Below are 26269 nucleotides of genomic sequence, written 5' to 3'. Positions count from 1 at the left end.
TGAAGAAATGGGTAGGACGGGGCTCTTCAAGATGTGAAGGTTAGGGCTCTCCAAAGGGTTCATCTTTGTTTGAGTTTTTTTTGGGTTTATTTAATTTTGGAATTTATGTTTGATGTTTAATTTTGGTTAATTATGGTTTAATATACAAGAGGACATATTTGATGTGGAGGTTGGAGGGTAATTTTGGAAGCATACACAAGTTGTTAGTCTAATGCATAATTTTTAGATTATTTTTCCTAAAATGTACTTTATATGAAATCCATTTTTCTAAATAGTGCACCTTCATATTATTACCCTAATATTTTAATCATGAATATTGTCAATGTTAAAGAAAATTCATATTTTTTTAAGAGCAAATATTATAATGCAATATAATCTAAAATTTAAATAAATATTAAAATATTGAAAAATAATATATATTTCATTTCATTTTACAAAATAGGCATTATATATATATATATATATACTATTTTAAGATATAATGTTCATTAAATATAATATCCAATAATATCATATCTCATCAGAAATGATACTCTAAATATGTATTTTTTACTCAATGAGATATGATTTCTTAAGATATACATATCCCATCAATTAAACTATTACTCCATTTATGATCTTTTTATATCTATGCTTTATAGGTAATTTTTTCATGTTATGTTTGACATTATTATGCGGATCCTTAATTCCTTATATTTATTGTTTGAATCAAGCCAAGAAAAGTCAGAATACAAATTTAAAATTCAAATATCTCACTTAGAGTGTCTATGCACAACAACCCTTATCCTCATCCCTTAAGCAGTTCCCTATATCTAGATCCTCCAATAATATCATATTTTATCGAAAATAATACTCTAAATATGTATTTTTTACTCAAAATATCCAATAATATCATATCTCATCGAAAATAATACTCTATATACATATCCCGTCAATTAAACTATCACTCCATCTATGATTTTTTTATATCTATACTATAGGTGATTTTTTCATGTTATGTTTGACATTATTATGCGAATCCTTGATTCCTCATATTTATTGTTTGAATCAAACCAAGAAAAATCAGAATAAAAATTTAAAATTCAAATATCTCACTTAAATTGTCTATTCACAACAACCCCTACCCCCATCTCCTAAGCAGTTCCCTATATCTAGATCCTCCAATAATATCATATCTCATCGAAAATGATACTCTAAATATGTATTTTTTACTCAATAAGATATGAATTCTTAAGATATATATATCCCATCAATTAAACTATTACTCCATCTATGATTTTTTTATGTCTATACTGTATAGATGATTTTTTCATGTTATGTTTGACATTATTATTCGAATCCTTAATAAAAATTTAAAATTCAAATATCTCACTTAGACTGTCTATTCACAACAAGCCCTACCCCATCCCCAAAGCGGTTCCCTATATCTAGATCCTCCTAAGTATTTCCCCGTGTCAAGAGTTGAACTTACTAGTATTTATATTTATATAAAAATATTTTATCATTGCAAGAAAATGAGGCTACTTCTAATGTCAAATAAGTTCAATTAAGGTAGAAAGGGAGTTGTTACAAAACATAATCTCCTCTTTGAAGTGGGCATTCAAATAATCACAATGAGGCGACAACTAAGAATTTGTGTGGAATTTCTAAATGGGTTGTCACAATGATAGTCGTGTTCTCGTGAATACGGTTCATTCAAATCTTAAAAAATATTTTCAGTTATAATATTGAACCAATAAGGATGTGACATGTTGACGACTTTACAAATATATGCATATGAGAATATTCAAATAATAATCTGGATAGAATTTTTGAACGAGTTGTCAGATGATAATCATGTTCTCATGAATACATATCATATAAATCTTAAAAAATATTTTCAGTTATAAAATTGAATCAATAAAGATGTGACATGTTGCCAAACTTTGCAAATACATATGATATGGAAATATTAGGTACTTACACTCCCAAGCATCTATGAAACATAATCAGAAAAAAAAAAAAGGTGTTGCAAATGGTTTGAATTCATGAATTTTTTAGCCCCTAATTAAAAACAAAATAAAGTCTCAAGTCATAGGAAAACCATGAAGAAAGTGATGAAGGAGCAGGCCCCAAGATTGGCCCTAGAATAACCATGTTCATATAAAGTAAAGACTAAAGACACACATGATTGATCGCCCAGTCCCACACGGCAAGCAAAGGACCCAATATCCACGTGACATGTGTTGGCTTGGGATTGGCGGGGAAAATGTTTCTATCCCTATTCCCTAGCCATGCCCCCACACCTGGTAAACATCCTCCTTTGCCCTCTACCTCCCATCCACTAAAACATTCAATCAACTTCATACCACACCCTACCACCCTTCGACCTTCAAATCAATCATGATCATATTTTCAGACCTCATGTTTAGTTTCGCTGAATTGCCTTTAACCACATGAAACTTGGGAATGGTGTTGTTTGCACTTATTTTTAAATTTGACATAGTCCCGTTATCCCCTTCGGAGGCTCAACATTTTCTTTGAAGTATAATGTTATAAATTCGGGAATTCTGTCACAGTTCCTGATTTGATTGGAAAAATAATTGTCAAATATGTGGCTTCCAAACAAACCCTACAATACCAGCCAACATTTATGGTTTTCTTGTTTCATAAGAAGGAAGACTAACCATATTATAAATAGATGTTATGCGGATACGAGGCATTAGAAGCCAAGATTCGATCTTGAGTTTGTAGAACCACATTGAACGAACCTTGACACTAACCTCAGTGAGGTTAGTCGTTTTAAACTATAATCCTGAAAAGGGTAATTCGATGCATCTTGGTGACTTTTCAGAGAATTCACCTGAGGCCTCGAATAGGCTGTGGTTGCATTTAACATGAGCAAAGAAGAAACTTGAAATCGTCTTTACAACTCTAGAACCATAATTTCCGAGACATCCAATCTAAACTATAGGTTTCTATTGATGAAATTATATTGAAATTAAAAGGCAAGGAATAAAAGAGGACACAAGAAAGAAGGGGAAGATCAAACATCAGTTAAGATCAATGATGATACAATCACAACATAAGCCAAAAAGAAGAAAATTGCTATCTGAATAAAGAACTTTGGATTTTCCCTCATGTTTGGGGAAGTAACCGCCCTGCACATGGAAATCAAGTCATTTTGTCAAACATTGATATGCAAATCAAGGGAAAGGAGTCTAATTGAGTTCAATTGATTGCTCGACATTCACCTGGCAATGCGCTGAGAGAATCGCTGAAAGGGCAAACTCTGTATAAAGACAATGCCTGGTCCTGTTAGAACAGCTGTAACTAGGTTGTCGCCCTGCGATTTCGTCCCCACAGTATAAAATTAGGCTCTCATAAACATAAACATAATGGAAGGACCAATCCTAAACTTGAGGGTCCAAGGCAGCTACATATACAGAAGGAACCTAGTTCACACCAGAGGTCCCATTATGGACTCATTCAAGATTGCTTTTTGTTTTTGGCTGTTGAAGTTAAGGCACAACCATAATTTTAATGACTTCCTACATAAATGAAAATAGGTTTTCTATGAGAAACAATATTTTTCTAACTTCCCTATTAAGCTTTTTCAAACCACAAGCTCTTTAAAAAAATTATCCAAATAGGTATAGCTTTTGTTGAGGTTAAAATTGAGCCTTTTACTTCTCAGAAACCAAAATCCAAATAGGGCCTAAATACCAAACTTGGTGATACAAGAAGAAACATTAGAATGACAAAAATTTGAAGAAAAAAAAAAAGAAAAATGAAAAGTTCATGTTAATGAAAAAAATCATAAGCTTTTTATAAAAAAAATACACAGACAAAGAAGCTCTTATTGAGCATAAAAAGGAGTTGTTGGCTTCTCAAAAGCTGATCCAAATAGGGCCTAAGTATCAAGCTTGACAATACTAGAAGAAACATTAGAATGACGAAAATTTGTCAGAAAATATGAGTAAAGCATGTTAATGAACAAAAAAATGATGGAGAGATAGAATGGATTGATTATGGAAAAACTAATTCCAATGATCCACAAAGCAGGAGTCCATGATTGAGATTCTTAAAGCAAGTATTGGACAGATCAAAAGACAGCTACTGAAAGAAACTGTTGGCTTTATAAAAAATACTTTCGAGTCTCAAATTCTAGACAGGAAGATTGAAGGAATATTCGTTGGCATCTTTTGTTCTCTGCTCAAAACCAAATGCAGATCTCCGAAATAATATATCACAGCCCTGACCAACAGAAATTTGACAAGAAGCCAACCAATCATACATAACTATCAAAAGTCAGAAAGAATAGCATGACCAACAACTATACAATTATCTAGTAGGAACAATTATATGCCATGATGATTTCAAGAAATAAGAAAGCAACAAGATTAACTGAAAGAAACAAAAGAACTGCAGAAGCAGTACAGAAACAGAAAAGGAACTTACCCCAAAGACTACTCTTCTCATGGGACCATTATATTTGATTTGGACGCTGACAGTGGCCGACAGGGCAGCAATGCAAGACACATCAACGGCTAGTTCTTCACCCACCTCGAGATTTTTCTGTACAACTAACAACATAGAACTCCATGATTAGGACACTTGGACTTAGAAGTTTTACACATGATGAATTAAATATAAATAGCACACAAGTTTCATTTATTGGTTTTTCAAATATATGCTTTCAGATGTTCATACTCAACAATGCTTGGGAACAAGAAGTTTTTCTCATGTATCTTGTCGGCTAAAGTACTTTTGGCAAGGAAAAAAAATCTGTTGCAAAGGAATGGGATAAAGCAAAACATAGATACAAAAAGGGAAAAGTAAAAGGATGAATGCAGTTGTTCTAAGTGGATATTTAGAAAAAAATACATAAAGGTGTTGAATTTGAAACATCAAAGTACGGGCGGAAATTTAGTCCAGAACCTGATATCCTTGCTCTCTCTTTCTCTCTCTTTGATACCATTTCTATGTTCCTCATATCATACTGAAAAAGCACCACACAGACCAAATCTGGTTGTGCAGTATAGAGGCTAATATATGAATGGTTGCACTTGTATAACCCAACCCCCAAAACTCCTTGCTATTAAACCTGCTGACTATTGAGACTGGACTTCCCAGGGTACGAAAGTTCTCACACTTCATATCAAAACAATATATAGCTATTTCTCATGCACACTATACTTCACCAGAATAAGCAAAATACACACAAAGAGAATATCTAGTGTCAATTATTTACTATTTGTATCTGATACTCCATTTCCAGATTATACTTCATATGGGATGGATATGCAATGATCTGCTTCAGAAGTAGCAGGTGAAAGCATTGCTACTGCTATATCCAAGTTCCTTTCTCACTATCACGATTCACGTAATTGGTGGAAGCATTACTAACATTTTTTTGATGGGTGAACCAAGGATATATTAAACAGTGCTTAACAAAAAAGGAGAGCACCCTATGTATACAGGGAGTATACAAGATGCATTTTTACAACTACATGAAAGATGGAGATGGACATCATATTTGTTGTGGAAACATGACAAAGGGCATATATTCGGATGAACAAGAGTTATAGTCATGGAGGTGAATAAACAAGGTATGGTATAGCCATAACAAGAAAAGACTGGTGCTGATCTGCAAAGATAAATCTGAACCATAATGTCTATGCTATTCTCCTCCATATTCAGGTTAGAAGGCAACTTCTTGAAAGGTCCTAACAGCCAAGTTCTAAGGAACAAGAAAATGAGTCAAGGAATGCATACCAGATCCACCAGCAACTATGAAAGCAAGCCCTTGCCCAGTTAGCTTCTGTCTCAGAAATCCCTATAACAGCATAATAATATACATCATATAAACTAACACCGCCAATTTGGAAAGGTGCAATTATCAAGTGGAGGATTGAAGAAAATGAAAGAACAGAGTTCAAGTTTGAAAGAGACCAACATCACTTTCTCAAATTGACACTATTAACCAAAAAATGAAAAGCAAATCTAGCCCCAGCCCTTCTCTCACCTCTGCACCAACAACTATGTTACGAGCCCTCTGATCAGTTGTATTATTGACTTTTACATCATTGAGAGAGCAAAGGAATGCATCTGGCTGCAAAATTTTAATGAAGCAAATATAAAATTATTCATCTCAAGGAGATGAAGTAAAAGACAACTCTGCTCTGAAATCCTAATGGTAGGTAAAACAAAGCAAGTTTCTAATACAATATGTCAGAAGAATATGAGAAGAACTGGAAATGAATTAATTAGCTCTACCTGGCATAAAATTTCCCCGCCAAACATTGCCAAATCAATCTAAAAAAATTGAATTGGAACCATGTAAAAAGGGAATAGTTAGCATCATCAACAATGTGTAAATTTAAAATAACTGAATAAAAACATGGATAAGTTGTACAGGAGCGAAGAAGCATCATTTGATGCTAGACACTCCTTACTAAAATATGGTATCTTATTGTAACTACAAACCGGGAGTATTCTTGCAAGAGAAGGTGCAGCAATTCCAACAAAGCCATTACTTGAACCTTGATTGAGAAGAACTATGCTTGTCACAGCCTTGCCGAAAAGCCACTGCCACATACCTACTTCATTTTCAGGGATGTAAACATTCTCCATTTGGATGGACCCAGACATGTAGCACATGGAACCTACGTATTTTTCAGATATCAGTTACAAACATATTACAGTGAAAAATAAAAAGGAAAAATGTTTTAAAACATAGAAGTTAGATACAACCAAAGATGATGTCAGTCTGCTGTATTATAGCAAACATAATCTAATCCATGAAGCATTAGTATCTAGTAAATGCGTTTCATGCCTGACAGGAGTTCCAGAAGGTGATTCCAGAGGAGCTCCCCAACTCTTTACTACAACACTGAGATGTAGCTTATCAGATTGAGCCCATCCAGAGCTAATTCACCAGTAAGAAGCCCCCTGACCCATGTAACTCAATCAACTTGACTATACAGAGGAAACAAGAGGACTGCCCCACTAAGATTTAGTGGGGTAACATATAAGTTGAGAAAAAAAGACACAGATAATTAAGAATGAAACAAGGAAAAATTTACTAATCAGTTCCCTGTTCCACAAACCAATGGCCTATTTGATCAGTTGTGGAGAAAGATTTGGTTTCTAAAGTTAGTCATACAGTCAGCCCATTGTTTAGTCCAGATAGCAAATGGTACAAAAGGAAGACAAGAAGGAAGGTATTGTGGTATATGGAGTGGCAATGAGATGTTTTTGGTCAAGTAGAGGGGAGACCATCTCTACCTTAATAAGCAGTTGGTTCAATGCCAGAAATTAACACCACGAAATTGCGGGAAACGTTTAAATGGAGGAGGAAAACCAGCCATCACGAGGGGTTGACAATGGCATGCAGAAGGTGAGCTAACCATCCTTGCCTTAGCAAGATTGTCAACTACAAAGACTATGCGTATACTTGGACACTCCACTAACAAATTTGGTGTGGAAAGAGAAATCTTGGTCTTTGACAGGTGAATATTAGGACCATTGCAGAAATAGAAGATTTTAAGCAAAACCTTGTCCTTGCCTCCCCATTTGGGAAACAGGGTGAAGCATTTTGAGGTACAAATGGTGTCTCAACCATGCAAAACAAAGACACACAGTGACTTATATGAAGTCATACACTCAACAACAGCAGGAAAAGAAAAATGAAGACATAGGAAACAAATCCAACATGATATGAGCTCACATATACAGGGTATGGCAGTTTCAACCCTGCACCACATAAAATAACACGAACCGTGTTTGGGGCAGGGTTGATTGCTCCTTCCAATGATATCAGGATGGTGGCTGGCCATGTTCCAGTCTACCAGACCAACCCGATAGTCATCCCTAGCAGAGACAACAGAGCAAGATGAAAAGATGAACATGCCAATAAATTTAGTTACAGCATCAAAAGGGTAAGATTCATCTGATTAAATTTTTAATTCTATAATTTAATGCAATATCCCTGTTCAGAATTCGCTTTACACGCAAAATGGCACTCTATTAGCATAAATAAAGAACCAAGAGCAATTTAAATTTGACTATTGATATCTTGGAAAGAGATATAGGAATTATGTTGCATGTTATAAAAGAAATATCAATGCATATTAAAAGATTTCTTTCTTTCTGAAACACCATGAAGTTAAACTGCATCAGATGTCAATCAAAACCCAGCAACTGTCTAATAAAAGTGGAACTTTTCAAACAACATATACATACCAAGCTGAGCCAAAAGGATAGCAAACTTGCCTAGCATCCAACACACTGAGCTTGAATCACAATTCATAGATAGGTTCAAGCTCCAGCAGAGCTTGAACAGTTCTAAAGTGATCAGGCCTAAACAGTGTGGCTTGGCTTGTTTGCAGATCAATAAAAGTATACATAGACCAAGAAATAAGCAACAGGATTAAAAGATTAAACATGTAGATTTAAAGAACGTAGAATAATAAGTTTACTGATAATTGCTTTCTTCTTCTGAAGTTGAAAACTAATGTTATAATTGCAAGAGAACATTCACAGAGCATCCACTACTAGGGGAACTTACCAGGCTTTGCAATAATCTTTTCTTGTGGTTTCAACATTATCTAACAATGCAAAGAATCAACACCAGTATTAGCCATTTTCAGTACAGGAAAATTTAAAAAAAAAAAAAGGAAAACTGACATGGCTGGAGATAATTATTGTAAATACCTGAACTATCTGAGCTTCACCACCCAATATTTGAAAAGGTGTCACATTTTCTTGTGGACTCTACAATATATCATCCACATGAGTTTGTGCAGCAACAGAATAACAGCACATACAAACACAACCTACTAAATACTTATGCAGTTCAATTGAATACAAACATGGTTGCTGCATGGCTCATGCTAGCAGCCTCCACAAAAGGGATAACAATGAGCGTAAACTAGGTGCAACCACAAGTTTACAACTATGGGTCTGGAAGATTAGATTCAGAAAATGTTATTTAGTTACTTTCCTTTACCTCCACTTCTGTTAGAGAACTAAAACAGAAATAAATGAAACAAATAACCACACTTTCAGCAAGTAATGCAGTGTATTACTCCAGGGATTTCATTAAGTTTGCCCACAGGTATCAAAGCCCCTATTTTAAGAAAACTACATGATCGGTCACCAAATTCCCAGAATCTTCATGATGGATTTATAGTTATCATGAGGACATGTATTTTTATTTTTTGATGGTGTGGGTTTAGCCAGGTAGTATTGGTGATTTGATGGTTATCTCTTTCAAATGTTTTGGGAACTCTACTAGAGGCAAGTCTCTCTGGAAGATTGCTTGTCTCACTTGGTTCTGGTTATGGATTGTGTGGAGAGAAAGGAATGATGAGATTTTTGTTTGGAAGATGCCTAATGTGATATGGGACTTGCTTCATTTCTTTGTTTCTTTTTGGGTCTACTGCAATGAGTTTTTAAACCCTTTCCATTGAGCATAATTTTGCTTAATTAGCTTTCAGCATGTACACCCTAGGGTTGGACCTACATGGTGAGGTCCCTAGATGAGCTTCAGGAGATGTTATATTTGTATAGACTTTTTTTTTTAGTTTCTTTTGTATAGTCCTCCTTGTAAAGCGGAGGTTTCATCGGGTCTTATGGTCAGGTTTGTATATTATGGGGAGGATTTCACATCATTCTCATGTTTTTATTCACTTTAATTAATACATTTTTTGTTTTTTGAGATATATATATATATATATATATATATAGTAATAGTGCCAAACAAAAGGGTGCACAAAAGCGTACACATTGTATACAATGGTGCCAAAAGGTCAAACAAAGTTGAGGGATAAACAAAAAAAACAACTCCCATGCCTCACTTAGAACTCAGCCAATCAATGAAGTCCAACATGTACAAGGAGCTATCACCTATGTACACTGTAACCCATCCCCAAAAAATATATATGAAGGATTACTTCATAGCTTGGTTCCCTTTTTCAATATTTTCAAAAGTTCTCCCATTTCCTTCTTTCCAAATGGTCCAAAATAAGCATAAAGGAGCAGCTTTCCAAACTTTCTTCCTCTCCTTCCCGAAAAAAGATCCATGCCAACTTAAAAAGGCCTCTCCTTTTCATGTAGACATGTTTTCTGTTCAGATTATTTCCTAACTTTCTCTTTCATTGCAGGAAAATCATGTAAAAAGGGAAACAATGTTTATCAGTTTAACCAACCAAAGAAATATTGTGCCACAAATCATAAAGGTTCAAATTTATTTCTAGTGGTTGTCTGAATTTTTCTACAATGAGACCCCAAAGTCATGGAAACAAACCTCACTGGCAGTTTTGAATAAGTGTAAGGGCAAGAAAATGAATTAAACCACCTTCACAAGATGCTTCTCATCTGACTTAGAAGAATCTATATTTCGGATCTTGACTTCTTTTGCCAATGTAGCACCAAGTCTCACTTTAAAAATAAAAAACCTCTAACATTTAGACCCTTCCAACAGAGGAACAAAGAAAAGATAACATTCATTTTATATTGTTTATTAGGGACATGATTCCTAAGAATAGTGATCAAGTAATTCAGATTATACCCAATTTAATTAAGTCTTTGAGCATTCATACCAACTAACTTGAACCTCGGAGGCAAATTTTTTTGCCTAAGAGAGGTTCTGCAGCTTCATTTTTATTTCTTCAGGACCTAACTAGACCTACATTAGTTGTTTCTTTCTCACATTGTCCATTCAACTAATGATTTTCCCTATTTTCACCTCTTTTTTCCTTGAGAAAGGCTAATTAGGCCTTATTCACCTTTTGTACTCTCCGTCCTATCTGATAAATCATATATCTAATAAATCATTATTCAAAAGGCTGATGCTAAGTTTCAGGGCTTTCCAAAGGGTGATAAATGATGGAGCAAATCCATTTCTGTGGTTCTGCATAAACCATTTTGAGCTTCTGGATTGAGTGAACTGGCAACATACCAGTTCCATTCCTGGGCTTCTAAATGGTAAGGATTGGTATTAATCCATCTTCCGGGCTTGGGTTGGGTGTGCGGATTAGTAACTAATCTAACCTTTCAGTATTTTTGCATGAAGTGAAAGTCATACAGACTATGATGATAAATGATCAACAAGTTAACATCACTGTGAGTGATCCCACAGTGGATCACCAATTCTTACCAAAAAAAACGGATACTCATACAATCCAATTTTTCATTATATTAATTGCCGGATAAGTAACCAATCAACCTTATCAAAAATGAAGTTCCACTTCCGGTTGTCTGACTATTGTATCCGGAAAATGCCATCATTCTCGTGACAGAAGCATATCAACCACTTTCTACCAACTCAACACACACAACAACACAATTCTCAACCACACACACAAATCAACTCAATCCTTAACTCCACCAAACTAAACCCTAACTCCCAAAGTAAAACAATAAAGAAAAACACGATCTCCAATAATGCACATGGAATTCAACGGATCAAGCAACAGAATCAAACTAAAACCCTAAATTTCCAGGAAAATAAATCAAAAAACTCATCAAGGATATTGAATTTCGAAGATAGACGGTGGAGGAGTACCTGGTAAACGTACGGCTGAAAAGGTGTGGAGAAAAAAGGCGCGGCCATGGAGAAACGCAAGAGAATCCTCCGAAGATTCCAGAAATTTCAAGACACCATTAGAGGAGAGGAGGACTCAAGAAATCAGAGCTCGCACTTCGCACACCCACCCAGAGTTTCATACAAACCAATTGCTATGGCGTTTTTGCAATTTTGCTTCTGGGAACAACCTAGAATTCCGATATTGACCTTCAACATCAGGCGTTTTGTTCATCTTGTAGCATGAGCTTGGAGTGGTACTTTCGTCAATTCGGTTGAATGGAAGACACATCAGCTTGAAGATGACGTGGACGTAGTTTATTGGTTGTGAAACTACCCTCGACGTGTCCGTGTCCGAATTCAATGGCACTTGCCATCTCATCATGGAGACAAACGACGTCGTTTCTCGGTTGACTTGTGGCGGTGAGCTCCCCTTTATGCCCTCTGGGATTTGCATGCCCCTTCAACATTGTTGATACTGTTTGCTATTTTCAATGTTCAAGAAAATAAAAATTATTATTAAATTCGAGTGCATTTATTTTTATTTTTATTTATTAAATTTTTTTAAAAAAAATGGAAAGTGATAAAATCACATAAAACATCTCCATGAACCACAATATAAAAATATACAAAAAATATATATAACATCTACTATTAAATTATTCGCTTAGGTTTTATTTTAATAACAAAATAATTAATACAATCCCGAAAAACTAAATAATCTCAAACAAAAGGGTGGTCGAAGATTTTTTCTTGGCTAACAACGAAACAAAATTTCATGTCAAAAGATTATTACTTTCTACTTAGAGCAAAGTATAGAAATTAGTATAATACGAGAGATCTCGATTGATACATCATAATTTAGTGTATCAGAACCTAATCATTAATTTATTTTTGCCATAAATTTGTCTAAAAACACATAATTGAGAAGATCGGATAGAAGATTATAGATTAAACTTAGTCTTTTTATTGTGTCATTCTTCTAAATATAGATTATAGATTAAATTGACATTAACTATATGTCTTCCCGCCATCTTCTTTAACGGCTTAAATTCTGGAAGCACCAATAAGAAAGGATAAAAAGGGAAAATCACTGTTGTATTAATTATCAAACATTTGTTGTAACGTCCTACATTTTTTAAGGATACTTCCTTATATTTTAACCGATTGTTGACTGTTTAAGGTTTCAAAACTCATGGGAAGGCGTAGCGGCCACCCGCGGGGACTTGTCTGGATTCTACAACTGGGTCTAAAGAAAGGCTCAAAAGTGATATATATCTCTGAACCGTTACCGTAGCTGTCTCGGCCATCGCCTTCTATCTTCTCCCTCCATTCAATCCTCTTTCTTTATTCTCTTTCCGTTGTCAGATCTGTCCATATTTTTCTTCCACTTCGTTTCAATTTTCATATGCTGCTTACGCTGCACGACGTCGTTTTGGTTGGCCTCTCTGCATCGAAGGTATTTAATTTTTTATTTTTATTTTTGATTTTTTTGATTTTTTGTTTTTGTTATCAATTTTTTATTTTATTCTGTGCTTGGAATCTGAACCTCCGTTTGGTTGCCAAGAAGGCGGGCCAAAGAAAGTAGAAGAAAAAGAAGAAGTTTGTGTCTTGTTTTCTTGTGGATTTTGCAGGGTGGTTTTGCTTTCCAATAAAATTTCCCGGGAGCTACAAAGATTTTCCTCCTAAACAAGCAGAACCTGCGTTTTCATACCCTGCCAAAACTGTTGTTGGTTTTCCTTTGTCTTTCATCATCATGAAAGCTTGAGTGCGTCATAAAGATCATTAACATCGGCATGCTTATTTCCATTTCCAATTCTCCGGAAAAATAATTGATTTTTGATTTTTGATTTTTGGTTTTTGAATCATCTTGATCAAGCAAGGAAACGAATTGGGTTAGACTTGTTAAGCAAGCAATGAATAGGAAAATTCAAATTCAAGAATCGGGTTCGTTGGAGGGGAAGTGCAAAGTGATTTGCTTTTTTCGATTTAATGGGTTGCATCCTCTAGTTGATTGAATTACCCTATTTAGATAATGAGATGAAAAGGCTATTGCAGTTGGTGGCTGTTGTCCTCATGTACAGAATCAATTGGAAAAAACTGTTCGTTGTTGTAGCCATAATGACAACAGCTGGTATGGTACTTCAAACCTATACACTTCCTTATCCAATGGCGACCTGGTTCCTCCCTCCACAAACGATGGTCTCTTCCTACAAATCCTTGAATGGTAGTACCGTTCATTTGACCGAGACCCTTTCATTGGAAAGTGCCGAGCAGTTTCAACTTGTTCCTACTGCCCCTGTTGTGTCTTTGAATTCTTCCACTGAATTGGTTAAGTCAGTGCCAATTGTTGAAGAGAGAGCTCAAGTTTCTCCAAGGAGAAATCCTTCATCCAGAAGGAGAAGGAAGAACGCAAAGATTGACAAAACCAATGAGCAAAAGGTTGTATTTCATCCGCCTCCACCTAGAACTGTGCCCACTCGCTTGCAGGTAGAATTTTTGGGAACTTAAAGAATTTTGTTTCTCTTGTGAAATATAGAATAGTGACTTTACCAATTATCTTGCCTATATTTTTGTTTGATATATTGTTCATTTACAGAGATATATTTGGTCATTGCCACCTGATGAGGCCCTTTTATTTGCTAAAAGGGAGATCCAGAATGTCTCAACTGTTACTGATGATCCTGAGCTGTATGCCTCTTTATTCCACAATGTTTCTGTTTTCAAAAGGTGTGTCTCGTAATACTAATATAATCTAGCTTTCCATGGTTGTTAACAATTCATACTGTATCTTGTAATCTGCAAATAACTTTATGTTAGCTAGATTATTTATGATTTGATTGATTGTGAAATATATGTAGCTGTCATAGGAGAAACTTTGAATGGTCAGGGCAGTATTAGCCTAAAACTTAATTCTAAATGTTAAGGAGTAGATGGAGGTAGTTGGGATTAAGGATTTCTCGAGCTGGGTAGGTGGAGTTGGATGTAGGGTTATTGTAAGAAAAAAAGTCTCATTTGCTATTTAGGTGCCATCAAGGCAAAATTGTAGAACAAGTCAAAGGTTTATATTCATAATGTCATCAAATCATGCCTTTGTTTCTGGACGCAGGTTTTATGTATATATATATATATATATATATATATATATATATTTCTGTTACTTCTTGGTATTTCACAAGACGAGTGCTGTGGTTAAGGGTTGACTCTGAGGATATTCCAAAGACACTTGAAGATAACTTTTGAATTTAAATTTTTCTGGAAAAATTTAAAGCCAACTTTAGACTTCTTTCTGGGTGGGTCTGAATTTCTATTTTGTCACCAATGTCTGCAGACTTCTTCTGGTATAGGTATTTAGTACCTACCATGCTTTAAATTGTCAGTATTGAGAGGTGACCTGAGCAACAGGAGAGGACTCTTGTATTCTTAGTCTAATTTTGGCATCTGGAAGTAGGGAAAAGTTGCCTTCAACTGTAACTATAGCATGCTTTAAAGTACTGGAACTACCTCTTGGTGATGAAGTATAGCAGCCAAGTATTTTCCAACATTAATTTGTTGTATATTTGCAGTACTGGCTTCCCTGAGTATAGATTCATGCTTATTTAGTACTAATAACTTTGATGTCCACACCCAGATTAGTCAACTTCATAAAGCGCAGAAGGCAGGAAGGACCCACATGGCCATGCCAAGATTAAATAAAAATATTTCACTGGCAAAAAACCCATCTAATTTTTCATTGCTAAGACACTGGATATGGCAGCAAGGTAACGTGAAATTATAATTTTTAACTCATTTATATTCATCAACACACCTTGGAAAAGTTTTCAAAAGCTTGGATGTGGGTCCTTAATAACTTCAGATTTAATTGAACAAGTTAAAACTCAGCATCAAAGATGTAGTGGTTGGTAGATGTCATTGAAATAGATTGTGGATGACATCTGAAAAGGCCTTGGTGTGTGACAAATTTGGTGGTTTGATTAGAGAAGATGGACACCTAAGAATTAAGAGAATGTGCATTCCAAATGTATGGAGGCACGGTTAGAAATATTGGCTGCCTGTAATTAGGTTTGTTTGGTAAATGTTCATTTAAGTTGAATCTCACTATCCATATTATCCTCTTGCCTGTTCCATATTATCCTCCTCCACAAAATCCATGAATCTCACTATCCATGGCATCTCCTAACTGTGTCTAGAACATCAACAGTTGTCCCTTAATAATTTTAGTGGAAATCCTTTCTTCTGTGCATGGCAATAAACACCTGGAAACCAGATTAGGATTACATTGTCCAATACCTTATATTGTCTTCTCCTAACAGCTTTTATGTCAAGAAACTTTAAGGGTTAGCTTTGTTGTCTGAAATTAAGAACATGTCATTTTACCAAGGCAATGGAATAACATACAAACAGGAAGTTACTTTTGTTTTGTGTTGGTATTTTATTAGATGATAGCCCTCTATTCCATAATCTTCAATTTCAGTGTTAATTTGTCTGAGACAGCTGCTACTTTATTTGAGATTACTCAATAGTCATAGTTTGGTTACCAAGGTTTCATTTTGCTTGTTAATTCAATTACAAGTTAATTGTTCTTAAGGAATTACAATGCTGTATAAATTCCAGGAGTTATGAATTGATGGAAACCATACTTAAAGTCTACATTTACCCAGATGGAGCGAGACCCATTTTTCATGCACCCCATCTCAGAGGAATTTATGCTTCTGAAGGGTGGTTTATGAAGTTAATGGAGGAAAACAGGCAGTTTGTCACAAGGGACCCAAAAAAGGCTCACTTGTTTTATCTTCCATACAGTGCACGCCAGCTGGAGACAGCACTCTATGTGCCCAATTCACATAATATCAGACCACTGTCGATCTTCTTAAGGGACCATGTGAACATGATCGCAGCAAAGTATCCTTTCTGGAACCGCACACATGGATCAGACCATTTTTTAGTTGCTTGCCACGACTGGGTATCATAGTACACTTCTGTCTGTCTGTAAAAACGCTTAAATTTTTACCTGACTGCTGCTTTACTGGTTTGATTTTTCATCTAGGATCCATTTTTGCTTTGTATTTCATTTCCTCAAAAAATAAAAAATAAAAAGAAATCACATAGAAAATTTTGGCTTAAACATCCGCAGCTATGGTGATGCGCACACAGTTTGTGAGTGAGGAAAAGAGAGTTTATATGAATTCCCTTTCGGAATTTGAGCATCCTTGCATTCAATTTTCTGAAGTTACTATCATAGTATCATGAACTCTCAACTAACTTTCCTATGTTCAATGTTAATGTTTTGTAGGGCCCTTACACAGTGAATGAACACCAGGAACTGAGCAGAAACACCATAAAAGCTCTTTGCAATGCTGATCTATCAGAAGGCATATTTGTTGCAGGGAAAGATGTTTCCCTTCCAGAAACTACCATTAGGAATCCAAGGCGCCCTCTAAGAAATGTTGGTGGAAGACGAGTATCACAGCGTCCAATTCTTGCTTTTTTCGCTGGAAACATGCATGGTAGGGTCCGCCCCACCCTTCTCAAGTACTGGTCTGATAAAGATGAAGACATGAGGATTTATGGACCACTACCCAATAGAATCTCCAAAAAAATGTCCTATATTCAGCATATGAAATCAAGCAGATTCTGCATTTGCCCAATGGGATATGAAGTGAACAGCCCCAGGATTGTTGAGGCAATATATTATGAGTGTGTCCCAGTGATCATAGCCGATAACTTTGTTCCTCCACTCAACGATGTGTTGGATTGGACTGCATTTTCTGTAATTGTGGCTGAGAAGGATATACCCAAACTGAAGGAAATCCTTTTGGCTATTCCCCTGAGACGGTACCTTGTAATGCAAACAAACGTGAAGATGGTGCAGAAGCATTTTCTCTGGAACCCAAAACCAGTCAGATATGATTTGTTCCACATGATTCTGCATTCAATTTGGTTTAGTAGGTTGAACCAGATTCAAATCTCAGTGTCTTAGAAAATTCTTGGTGATGAATGCTAGTTCTTGAAGTCGAGCTTATTTTGGATGAGGAATTGAGTAGGGTTAAAACTAGTGACTAGGGTAATATGTGTTCCAATAACTGAGATGTGATGTTGAAGGAATGATACAGCACCAGTTGCCCTGGGACTACGTTTGATAATCAGAAAATCAAGTTGTATTAAGCTCAAAACTGGGATAATATCATCAGATGGGAGTAATGGTGATGGCCAGAATGAGGATTTCACAACTCAGGTACCATATGGTTGATGCTTCACATTATTGATTATATTCAGTAATTTCTACCTGTCCAATTTAATTCGCATCTAAGACAACCTGCCCATCATTAAAATGTCCACTACATTACTTAATCTGCCATAAGAATTGATTGTACTCTTCTTTTGTTATGTTTCTTCTAGATGTCCAATCACCCATGCTAGGTCACCATATTAGGATATGGAATGGCCCTGCTATTATTTCCATTAAAATCAAATTAGCATAGTTGCCAAAGCAGAAAATTATATCTGAAATAATAGCAACACCCTTTGTACCCATGATTGTGATGTGTCCTTACTAGTGATTGGATGAAACCAGTGAGAAACTACTCCCATAAATGGATCTGTTAGCATCTCAACATCATGCTCCCTATGCCAGACTGTTGTTTGCTTTTTAAAATACCAAAGAGACCCTGTGATGAGGATGAATCTCCAAGATGTATATCAAGAAAGGGAATTAGTATTAGTTTCAATTAAAGTAGGATTAGTATTACTTGGAATTAAATTAGGATTAATATTTGTTGGAGTCTAATTAGGATTAGCTAGTTAAGTTATAACATAATTAGAATTTGAATCATAATAGGTTATTAGAGTCATAGTAGACTTTGGATGTTATATTTAGAATTAGAGTCGTACTAGGTTATTAGAGTCCTAGTAGACTTCGGATTTCTTAGAGAAGCCTATAAATAGGCTAATCAATGTAAATCAAATGACTAATTGATATTAATAATATTATGTTTTCTTTCATTGCAAGGTTGCAACTCTCAATAGTGAGACTCTATTGATTTTCTTCTAGGTGAGACTCCTAGATGGTCTTAGTAAGACTTTAAGGTTTTCGATCTTTTCTTCGTTGTTTATCTCTCTCTCTATTTCTTATCTTATATTTTTCTCTACCATTAAAATTTATTCCTTGTTCCTCTCCTTACACCCTAAAAATAAAACCCTAGCCCACCTACCCTTGAGTGTAGGCAACGATCCTAGGGTTGTCCTACATCACCCTGCTTCAATAAATTGGTCTGTTAGCATCTCAACAGCCTGCTCCCTACAATGAACTCTCTTTTGATTTTTAAATGGGGCAAAAGTACAAAATGACAATGAAAATTGTTTTATCTCCATGATTTACTAGTTAAAAACCTTTGTTTCTTTCTCATGGTTTCTGCACTTTTTCCTTATGTCTCATTGAGCCTAAATTTTTAGGTTTGTCTGCTGCAGGAAGACAGCGTTTGAATCTTTATAGCAATTTATTGGACCAAATCCAGAGATGCTGAGGTAGTCTTGGAATCATACTTTGTACACTAATGTATAGACCTGAAAAAAAAAAAAAAAAAAAAAAAATGGAAAAAAGAAAAGAATGAGCATACAGGTTTATCATTTTTCACAATGTTGTATAAGATAATTATAGTCACTTGAAATGAGAAAAAACTTGATGACATGGATTTGTTCTCTGAATGCTAATACACGAGTTATTTTAACTTGATTTATGAACATGTTCAAGATCGGCCCTATACCTTCATTGTATGAACCATTCCATGGTTGGAATTTGTATCTAAAATATGAAGTTTCTGCTTCCATTTTCACTCTTTCATCCTTGAAATCTTGTGAAAACTCTCTATCTGCTATACATTAAAATTTCCACCTAGTTTTTGTGATGGCTTCACATCTTATACATTTCAAATATCCTGGCTCGAAGTTTCTGCTTCTTTGGATACTATAGAAACAAGCATTTGGTTTTGCTTGTTATCGTGAAAGCTTGGTGATGAGTTATATAAGGAGAAAATGAGAGGCTGCTTTAGACTTTGACTTGTATAAGCTTTCTAGTTGAATGTTATAGGCTGAAAATAATCCAGCTCAAAAGAAAAATGCTGGCCACATTGAGTGATATGCTGACTTCAATTTTGTTGGTGCAGACTCGGTAAATGTTTCAGGTTACAAAAGTCAATTTGTTAGTCATGAATAAACTTGAAAAAAGTTTCACTCTATTCAACCAAATTATCTTTTAATACGATTGACTGTTGATTTTCTTGTATGGAAAATGATATGTTTTTTCATTACTGAGCTATCTGATTCGATATGTGGCATGCCTAGATCTAATATTCTTGGCTTAATATTGTATCTTTTGGAGAAGAGATAGTGGCTCTAATTGGGTTGAGGTATGGGACATTCCCGATCAGTTGAGGGTAGACTCTGAAAATGGTTTCAAGGCATTGTGTATTGCTGCGGAAAGCTTGCTAAACTCAAAGGACTGTTAAGACGCTTGTCATAGCGTGATGAGGAATCCATTCAGATTTTATAAGTAAATTACACTATATTTATTTTAAGAAAAAAGAAAAGACATTATTCACGCCAGCTTCACCTTTTCTTGGCGAGCCAGGATTCCTCATCGAGCTCAAGAAACTTGTTCACCCACTCCAATCCACAGGAGCCTTCAGCCGAGAAGTCAAAGAACTCATTGACATCAAAGTTGATGTCTGGGTACCCACTTCCTTTGTCTTCTTCTCCACTGCCCTCTGCAATGTCTTCGGGTTTCTGGGGTGCAGTCTCTTTTGCTGTGGAAGTCTCAGTTTTGTTTTCTTTCTGTTGTAGTTTCTTGCTCAAATGAGAATTCCAGTAGTTCTTGATCTCATTATCTGTTCGCCCTGGAAGTCTCCCAGCGATCAACGACCACCTACACATAGAAAACAACTGTCAAATTCACACGCATTGTACTGCTTCTATGCCAAAACTGATAATAGCAAATGCACCAACTGTTCGATCATCACCCCACCTGTTCCCTAGCAGCTTATGAAGTCTGAGAATCAAGTCCTCTTCGTCATCTGATATGTTGCCTCTCTTGATGTTGGGTCTCAGATAATTCAACCATCTCAATCTGCAACTTTTCCCACACCGATTCAGCCCTGCAGAAAAACAAGGAAAACCATTAAACCCCATCAGATCCAAAATCAAGGAAAATGCAGTTGATATATGTGTTGAGTTTAAACTAGATGACTCTCTCACACCCACCTGATTTGAATGCTACAGTTTTCCACCTCTTTGCGCCATGCACTTCTATATACTCGGCCAGTTTTCTATCCTCCTCGGATGTCCATGCTCCTTTGTTCATAACTTTCTTACTGGATCCTTCATTAATGCTTCTTGGGGCCATAATTGAGAGAGTGAAAGGAGTATCTGGAGGTGTAATTGTGAAGCGGTGTGGTTGCAGTCTGCTGCTGAGGCAGTAGCAGAGTGAGACTTTAATACACAGGAGGGGAGGTGGGGGGCGCCTCTTGTCTCTGGTCATTGAAGAGTCAGCCCCACCTATCTAACCTTCTTTGGGGGAGAAAAGGAGAACCCAACTACCAGTTCATGCAGTTGCAAGTAAGAATGGGAAGTAAAATAATAAGAGAGGTTGTTGGTCTGATTGTTCAAATCATTGAATAAAATATTAGAAACCTACATATAATCAAAACCAGTGGGGGGTCTGATTCGTCAGAATCCAACACATTTGGTGAATCAATCCTTTTTCTATTGTTGCCTTTGTCCTTTTCCAGTTTTCTGTCCAGCCCCTCTCTCTCTCTCTCCTTGCCCATCTCCCTTGTGGTCCAAATTTTTTTTCCATCTTTTCCCAAATATAACCCCAAAGATGGAACACAGGATCATCTCTTCAACCCATCAAAAGATCTCAAAACAATCACTATCTTTATCATTTCTGTCCTAACTGTCTTTCAAAATGATTTTCATCCTTTCTCCAAAACTGCAAATGAAAGAGATTAATTACAAGAAAATCAGACAATGAATCTGAGAATTTATTTGTCAACTGCCAAAACTTACATTTCATGAATACATGTGCAATGCTTTTTTTTTTCTTCAATACATTTACAACCAAGGGTGTAAAAAATTTTAAGAACTAATATTTGAATTGCTTTCTCAATCCATGCAATTAAATGATTTTGTTGTTTTTCTTCTTGATCTTCTTGATGAATATCAACTTGACATGCAACATTGTTGCCTTATTATTTTTTGAATCACATGACTTGGGCTTAAACAATATTTTATCATATTTATTTACTATTTGTCTAATAAAAGAATTAGTATCTATTGAATTTTCAATTTTAGTTGTTGAAATTATATAATGAAATTTAATTTGTTTGGGAATCATATAAATAAATGAAATCAAGGTATAAATAAATATATTAAGGTAAATATATAAGTTAGGTATTGAATAATGAAATTAAATTATATATGGCCTATGGTGTGATTAGTCTTAATGTACAAATTTATTAAGACATGTGTAAGATGTGGTAGAAAAGTCGATCTAGTTGGAGATATGGATGACGTGGGTGATGAGTTGTCCAAGGCATGTGAAGAAATGTGGACGACAACAAGGTTTCCTATAGTATTTTGTCCCATGGTTTTTGATCGTAGAAGTCCTATCCATAAAAGCCCTATCGCTTTTCCCACCACGTGTGGAGAGAGTCCCCTTGTCTCGATCCCATGCAAACCAAGAACTCCACAATCAATCACCATCTCCCACGCTCCACCACATAAAAGAAAGGCACTCCCAACCCACCAATTCTCAAAACGAACCCAAAAAAAGCTTTGTTAGAATTAGTAATTACTAGGTAGGTGTGTTACAAATTACAATAATGTTCCACCACACTACAAGGTTTTACAATAATCTTCCACCTCCACCTCCCTTCAGGACAATGTTACTAAGACCATTTAAACTTTCAATTACATCCTTTTCGTCATGTGATTTGGGGTTTATTTGGATTAATTTTTAAACAAAGGTGTAAATAAGGTATAAATAAATGAGACCAAACTATACAATAATGAAACCGATGAGATTTTATTGAACTCTTAAAACCAAAGTTTTTCCATTTCAAATTTTATTTTATTTTATTTTTTTGGAAGATAAGATATGGATGGTTTAGTCAATTTTCCTATGAATATGAAATTTTATTTTATTTTATTGGAAGATGATATGGACTGTTTAGTCAATTTTCCTATAAATATGAAATTTTATTTTATTTTATTGGAAGATGATATGGACGGTTTAGTCAATTTTCCTATGAATATGAAATTTTATTTTATTTTATTAGAAGATGATATGGATGGTTCATAGAAAATATATTATTGATAGATATTAGGGTTATATCTTAAAACAATTATTAACCATTGATACCTTCGCATTGGGAGACTATAGTAGTTTCAAAATGATGTCTTTTTTATGTATTTCTTCAAAAGCAATGCAATTGTCACTACTTATGGATCTAAATCTAGGTGATCTATCCATGATCAAGATGAAGCTTAGGTGAAACTAAGTGAAGGTCCGAATCGACTGATGTTAAAGAATCAACGGATGAGTTGTGGTTAGGGTTGAAATGTCACTCGAACCTAGAGCTAGTCGATTCACCCCAAAATACATTGAGGCACACCAATTGACCGGACATTTAGGGGTAAAATACTGTTTCGGTGTTGCCCATGAGAACGGCATTAAATCGAGACAAGCTCTAAATACTAGATTTGACCTCAAAAGGTCAAGGTTGACCAGTGAGATGATAGGGAAGATATAATTTATATATAAGTTTTTAAGTTTTCCATCATTTGGAAATACTTTTTTAATGGATTTGAGTAGTGATATAAATTAATATGATTTGAGTAGAGGATAATAAGATCGGAGCTAGACATATTTCGTTAGAGAATATAAAAATGTAATTTAATAATAATAGCTTACATAATGTAAATGAAGGAGATTTTGGACACGAAACAATGAGAATGATGTAGGATAGGTAAATTGAAGTAAAAAAGGGTGATGATGATGCCCTTACCGTGGTACTTGGAGGTGGACACGGAGGACGAAAAGATGGTGCGCTTGCCCTTTCCACGTTTGCACGGTTTATACCTTATAAGTTATAACCATCATTCCTGCTTCCCATTTCCGCGGTTTAATTCACTCTCTGTTTCAACCCTCCCCACGACACGTCGACACCCAACCACCTACACCTTTCATTTTCATTCTTGGAATTCTAAAACCCTTGGCATCATCCTACTCACGTGCACTTGAAAAAACTCAAAAAAGTAATTCAGATGAGAGCATATAATTTGATCCATTGTCAAGTTTTTTGCCTTTTATTTTTTATTTTTTATTTTCATGAGGATGGATTAAGTATATAAATTCTTATTAATTCGATATTTAAAATTTAAAAATAAAAAAATTAAAGGGTTGTTCAAGGCTTTGTCTAATAAGGGACCTCAAACATCATGTTAAAGGGTGGTTCTCAAGCATCATGTCTTGAAGATGGTTCTAAAAATCATAATAATAATAAAAAAATTCCTCCTTTTTTTCTTGAAAAAGAAAAATTGGGAGAGATGTTATTATTTTGTTCAAGTTTATAAAATCTCAAATGAAAATTTGATGAAAAAATCTTAAAGATCCTTGTGGGAAGGAAGAACACAAGTTTGTTTTCGACTGCAAAGTCCCAATACTATTTTCTAATGATTCATTGAGGAACTCGGGATATGTTAGATCGTGAATAGAAAAAAGAAATATACTTTCAATTAAATTTAAAGATTTTCAATCAAATACTTATAATTTTTCATTTATAAAGAATTTAGGATAAATTTTGTAGGTATTGTGTCACATATGAATTGATTGATTATTGATTTGCCTCATCGAACATTAAGATCTATGACGCTCATCAAAACTATCAATTGAGCTAATTAAATTAATTTTAAATTATGGTTTTAGAAACTTGATTTTAGAGTTTAAAACTTGGATATAAATTCTATTTACCTACCTTTATAAATCATGAACAAGTTTTTATTTTTCTCTCTCCTTATATATAATTTTATTTTTTAAAAATAATTTTTATATTATAATCAAACTTAACTGCTTAATAACTCATTGAAAACCGAATATATATGTACTTCAAAAGATTTTTTTTAAAATATATATTATAAGTTACTTTTTCTTTTCAATCCAAATAGAAATTTATAGACTAAGAAAAAATTGGAAGCTCTACCCATTAAAATTCATTAAAATTAAATAAAAATTTTACTAAATTATTTTATTTGTGATAGTTGAAATGGATATTGGATAAATCATTATTTTAATTTTAATTTTTTCCCAATAGAAGCATGGACTAAAATTATAAAGTTACATGGACCTAATATCCATGTAATCTTGGTAGGCTTTCTTGTATACTAGATACCCTTTTTTTTCACATATATTTTCTTATTTTTTTAATGAAAAAAAAAAAGCAAAATAAATAGGAGTTAGATGAGTAATTATCTCCTATCAGCATAACTTGAGGTTTTTTTTTTTTTTTTTTGACCAAATTTATAAAGGGTATTTCAATTATACGAAATCTACAAAAAAAAAAAAAAAGAATTTAGCTTTAGTCTTGAAATGTACAATAGTCATCTTGCTTGATTTCATATGTTTTTTAATGGTTAAGAATATCATGGCGATGTGTTTATTAATATTTACTTAGCATTCCCACTACATGTGTATTGTTAGTGGAAAATTGATTGTCTAGTAGGATAACACTGATAGAGGGTCGAATGAGTAATATTTAAATATTATAATTAGGGATTGAAAATCTTAACCTAATTTAAACAAAGAGTGAGAATTAAGTTTTATTGAAACAATTAACTCCTATAGTATATTATGAATAGGTAATAGAACATGTCCGCACAAGAGACAAAAATGGAAGTGAGTATTTGGATTTTTAATAATTTTATAGTTGAAGTCCCTTCATAGTTACTTCAAGGATGTCTTCGATCTGTTTTGCATGTTTGCATGTTAAATATATTATATAAGGCCTAAGCATTGGCTTCACTACTTTCATTATTTAATTTGTCTCACTCAGTCTTAGGTTTAAGTTATTCAATAGATTTTCCAAAAATGTCTAATTTCAATAGGGGTCCCTATCCAAATTTTATTGAATTCCAAACCCTTTCACCTTACATTTTTATAAAAAAAATTTCATTTGAGTCTTCCATTGGGGATAGTTACTCTGATCAAAATATGATGAATTATTAATGAAAGCACCCACCTTTGATTGTTCAATTTTGGATTAGTATGATCGAGAAAAATATCAAAATCTTAATTAAAAAGCCTATTGTAATACTAGTTGAAAAATTGATTATCTAATAGGATAACACTCAAAATAAGGTGAATGGGTGATATTTAAATATTGTAATATACAAATTGAAAATCTTAATAAGTAAAGAGTGGGAATTAAATCTTATTAAAATAATTAAGTTCTGTAGGATATTATGAATAACCAATAGAATACATCCACTTAAGAGGCAAACGAATTTACATGGAAAATCTCTACACCAACTATAAAAACAAAAAATCAGGGGGTCTAAAACCTCTAATATAACAATCTAAAATCAAGATACATGTATTTACCTCATCACCTATCATAGAAACTTACTCTTTGGTATTTATATTGTGAT

The 26269-nt window shown here is 34.5% G+C and overlaps 3 protein-coding genes across 8 annotated transcripts; 1 reads left to right on the top strand and 2 right to left on the bottom strand.

Annotated features, from left to right (window-relative positions):
• Nucleotides 1-2826: 2826 nt before the first annotated feature.
• LOC100257929 (uncharacterized) lies at nucleotides 2827-11771 on the bottom strand. Its single transcript, XM_059733857.1, has 10 exons — nucleotides 11552-11771; nucleotides 8698-8757; nucleotides 8552-8591; nucleotides 6469-6647; nucleotides 6259-6297; nucleotides 6008-6094; nucleotides 5758-5818; nucleotides 4441-4565; nucleotides 3234-3325; nucleotides 2827-3140 (listed from the first exon to the last, which is right to left on the bottom strand). Exons 1-10 carry the CDS (start codon nucleotides 11597-11599, stop codon nucleotides 3026-3028), a joined length of 846 nt encoding a protein of 281 aa, XP_059589840.1. The 5' UTR covers nucleotides 11600-11771; the 3' UTR covers nucleotides 2827-3025.
• Nucleotides 11772-12752: 981 nt separating this feature from the next.
• LOC100263062 (probable glycosyltransferase At5g03795) lies at nucleotides 12753-19409 on the top strand. Of its 6 annotated transcripts, none has more exons than XM_010648551.3 (6): nucleotides 12753-13028; nucleotides 13628-14059; nucleotides 14169-14299; nucleotides 16184-16532; nucleotides 16863-17804; nucleotides 19037-19409. In XM_010648551.3, the coding sequence occupies exons 1-5, from the start codon at nucleotides 12978-12980 to the stop codon at nucleotides 17547-17549; spliced, it is 1650 nt and encodes a 549-aa protein (XP_010646853.2). In that variant the 5' UTR covers nucleotides 12753-12977; the 3' UTR covers nucleotides 17550-17804; nucleotides 19037-19409. The 6 variants fall into 6 exon arrangements, with proteins under 6 accessions (XP_010646853.2, XP_019073928.2, XP_059589829.1 ...); XM_019218383.2 differs by having other exon boundaries at nucleotides 19022-19409; XM_059733846.1 differs by having other exon boundaries at nucleotides 12754-13028; nucleotides 13453-14059.
• Nucleotides 18868-21140, bottom strand: LOC104878347 (transcription factor MYB23). The gene is made up of 4 exons (XM_010648550.3): nucleotides 20825-21140; nucleotides 20589-20718; nucleotides 20178-20489; nucleotides 18868-19132 (listed from the first exon to the last, which is right to left on the bottom strand). Exons 1-4 carry the CDS (start codon nucleotides 21099-21101, stop codon nucleotides 19120-19122), a joined length of 732 nt encoding a protein of 243 aa, XP_010646852.1. The 5' UTR covers nucleotides 21102-21140; the 3' UTR covers nucleotides 18868-19119.
• Between the last annotated feature and the right edge of the window lie 5129 nt (nucleotides 21141-26269).

This window comes from Vitis vinifera, chromosome 2 (genome assembly GCF_030704535.1).
Source record: "Vitis vinifera cultivar Pinot Noir 40024 chromosome 2, ASM3070453v1".
In the NCBI taxonomy this organism is placed as follows: Eukaryota; Viridiplantae; Streptophyta; class Magnoliopsida; order Vitales; family Vitaceae; genus Vitis; species Vitis vinifera.
Note: the sequence above shows the minus strand (reverse complement) of the source record. Positions and strands in the feature narration are given on the sequence as shown.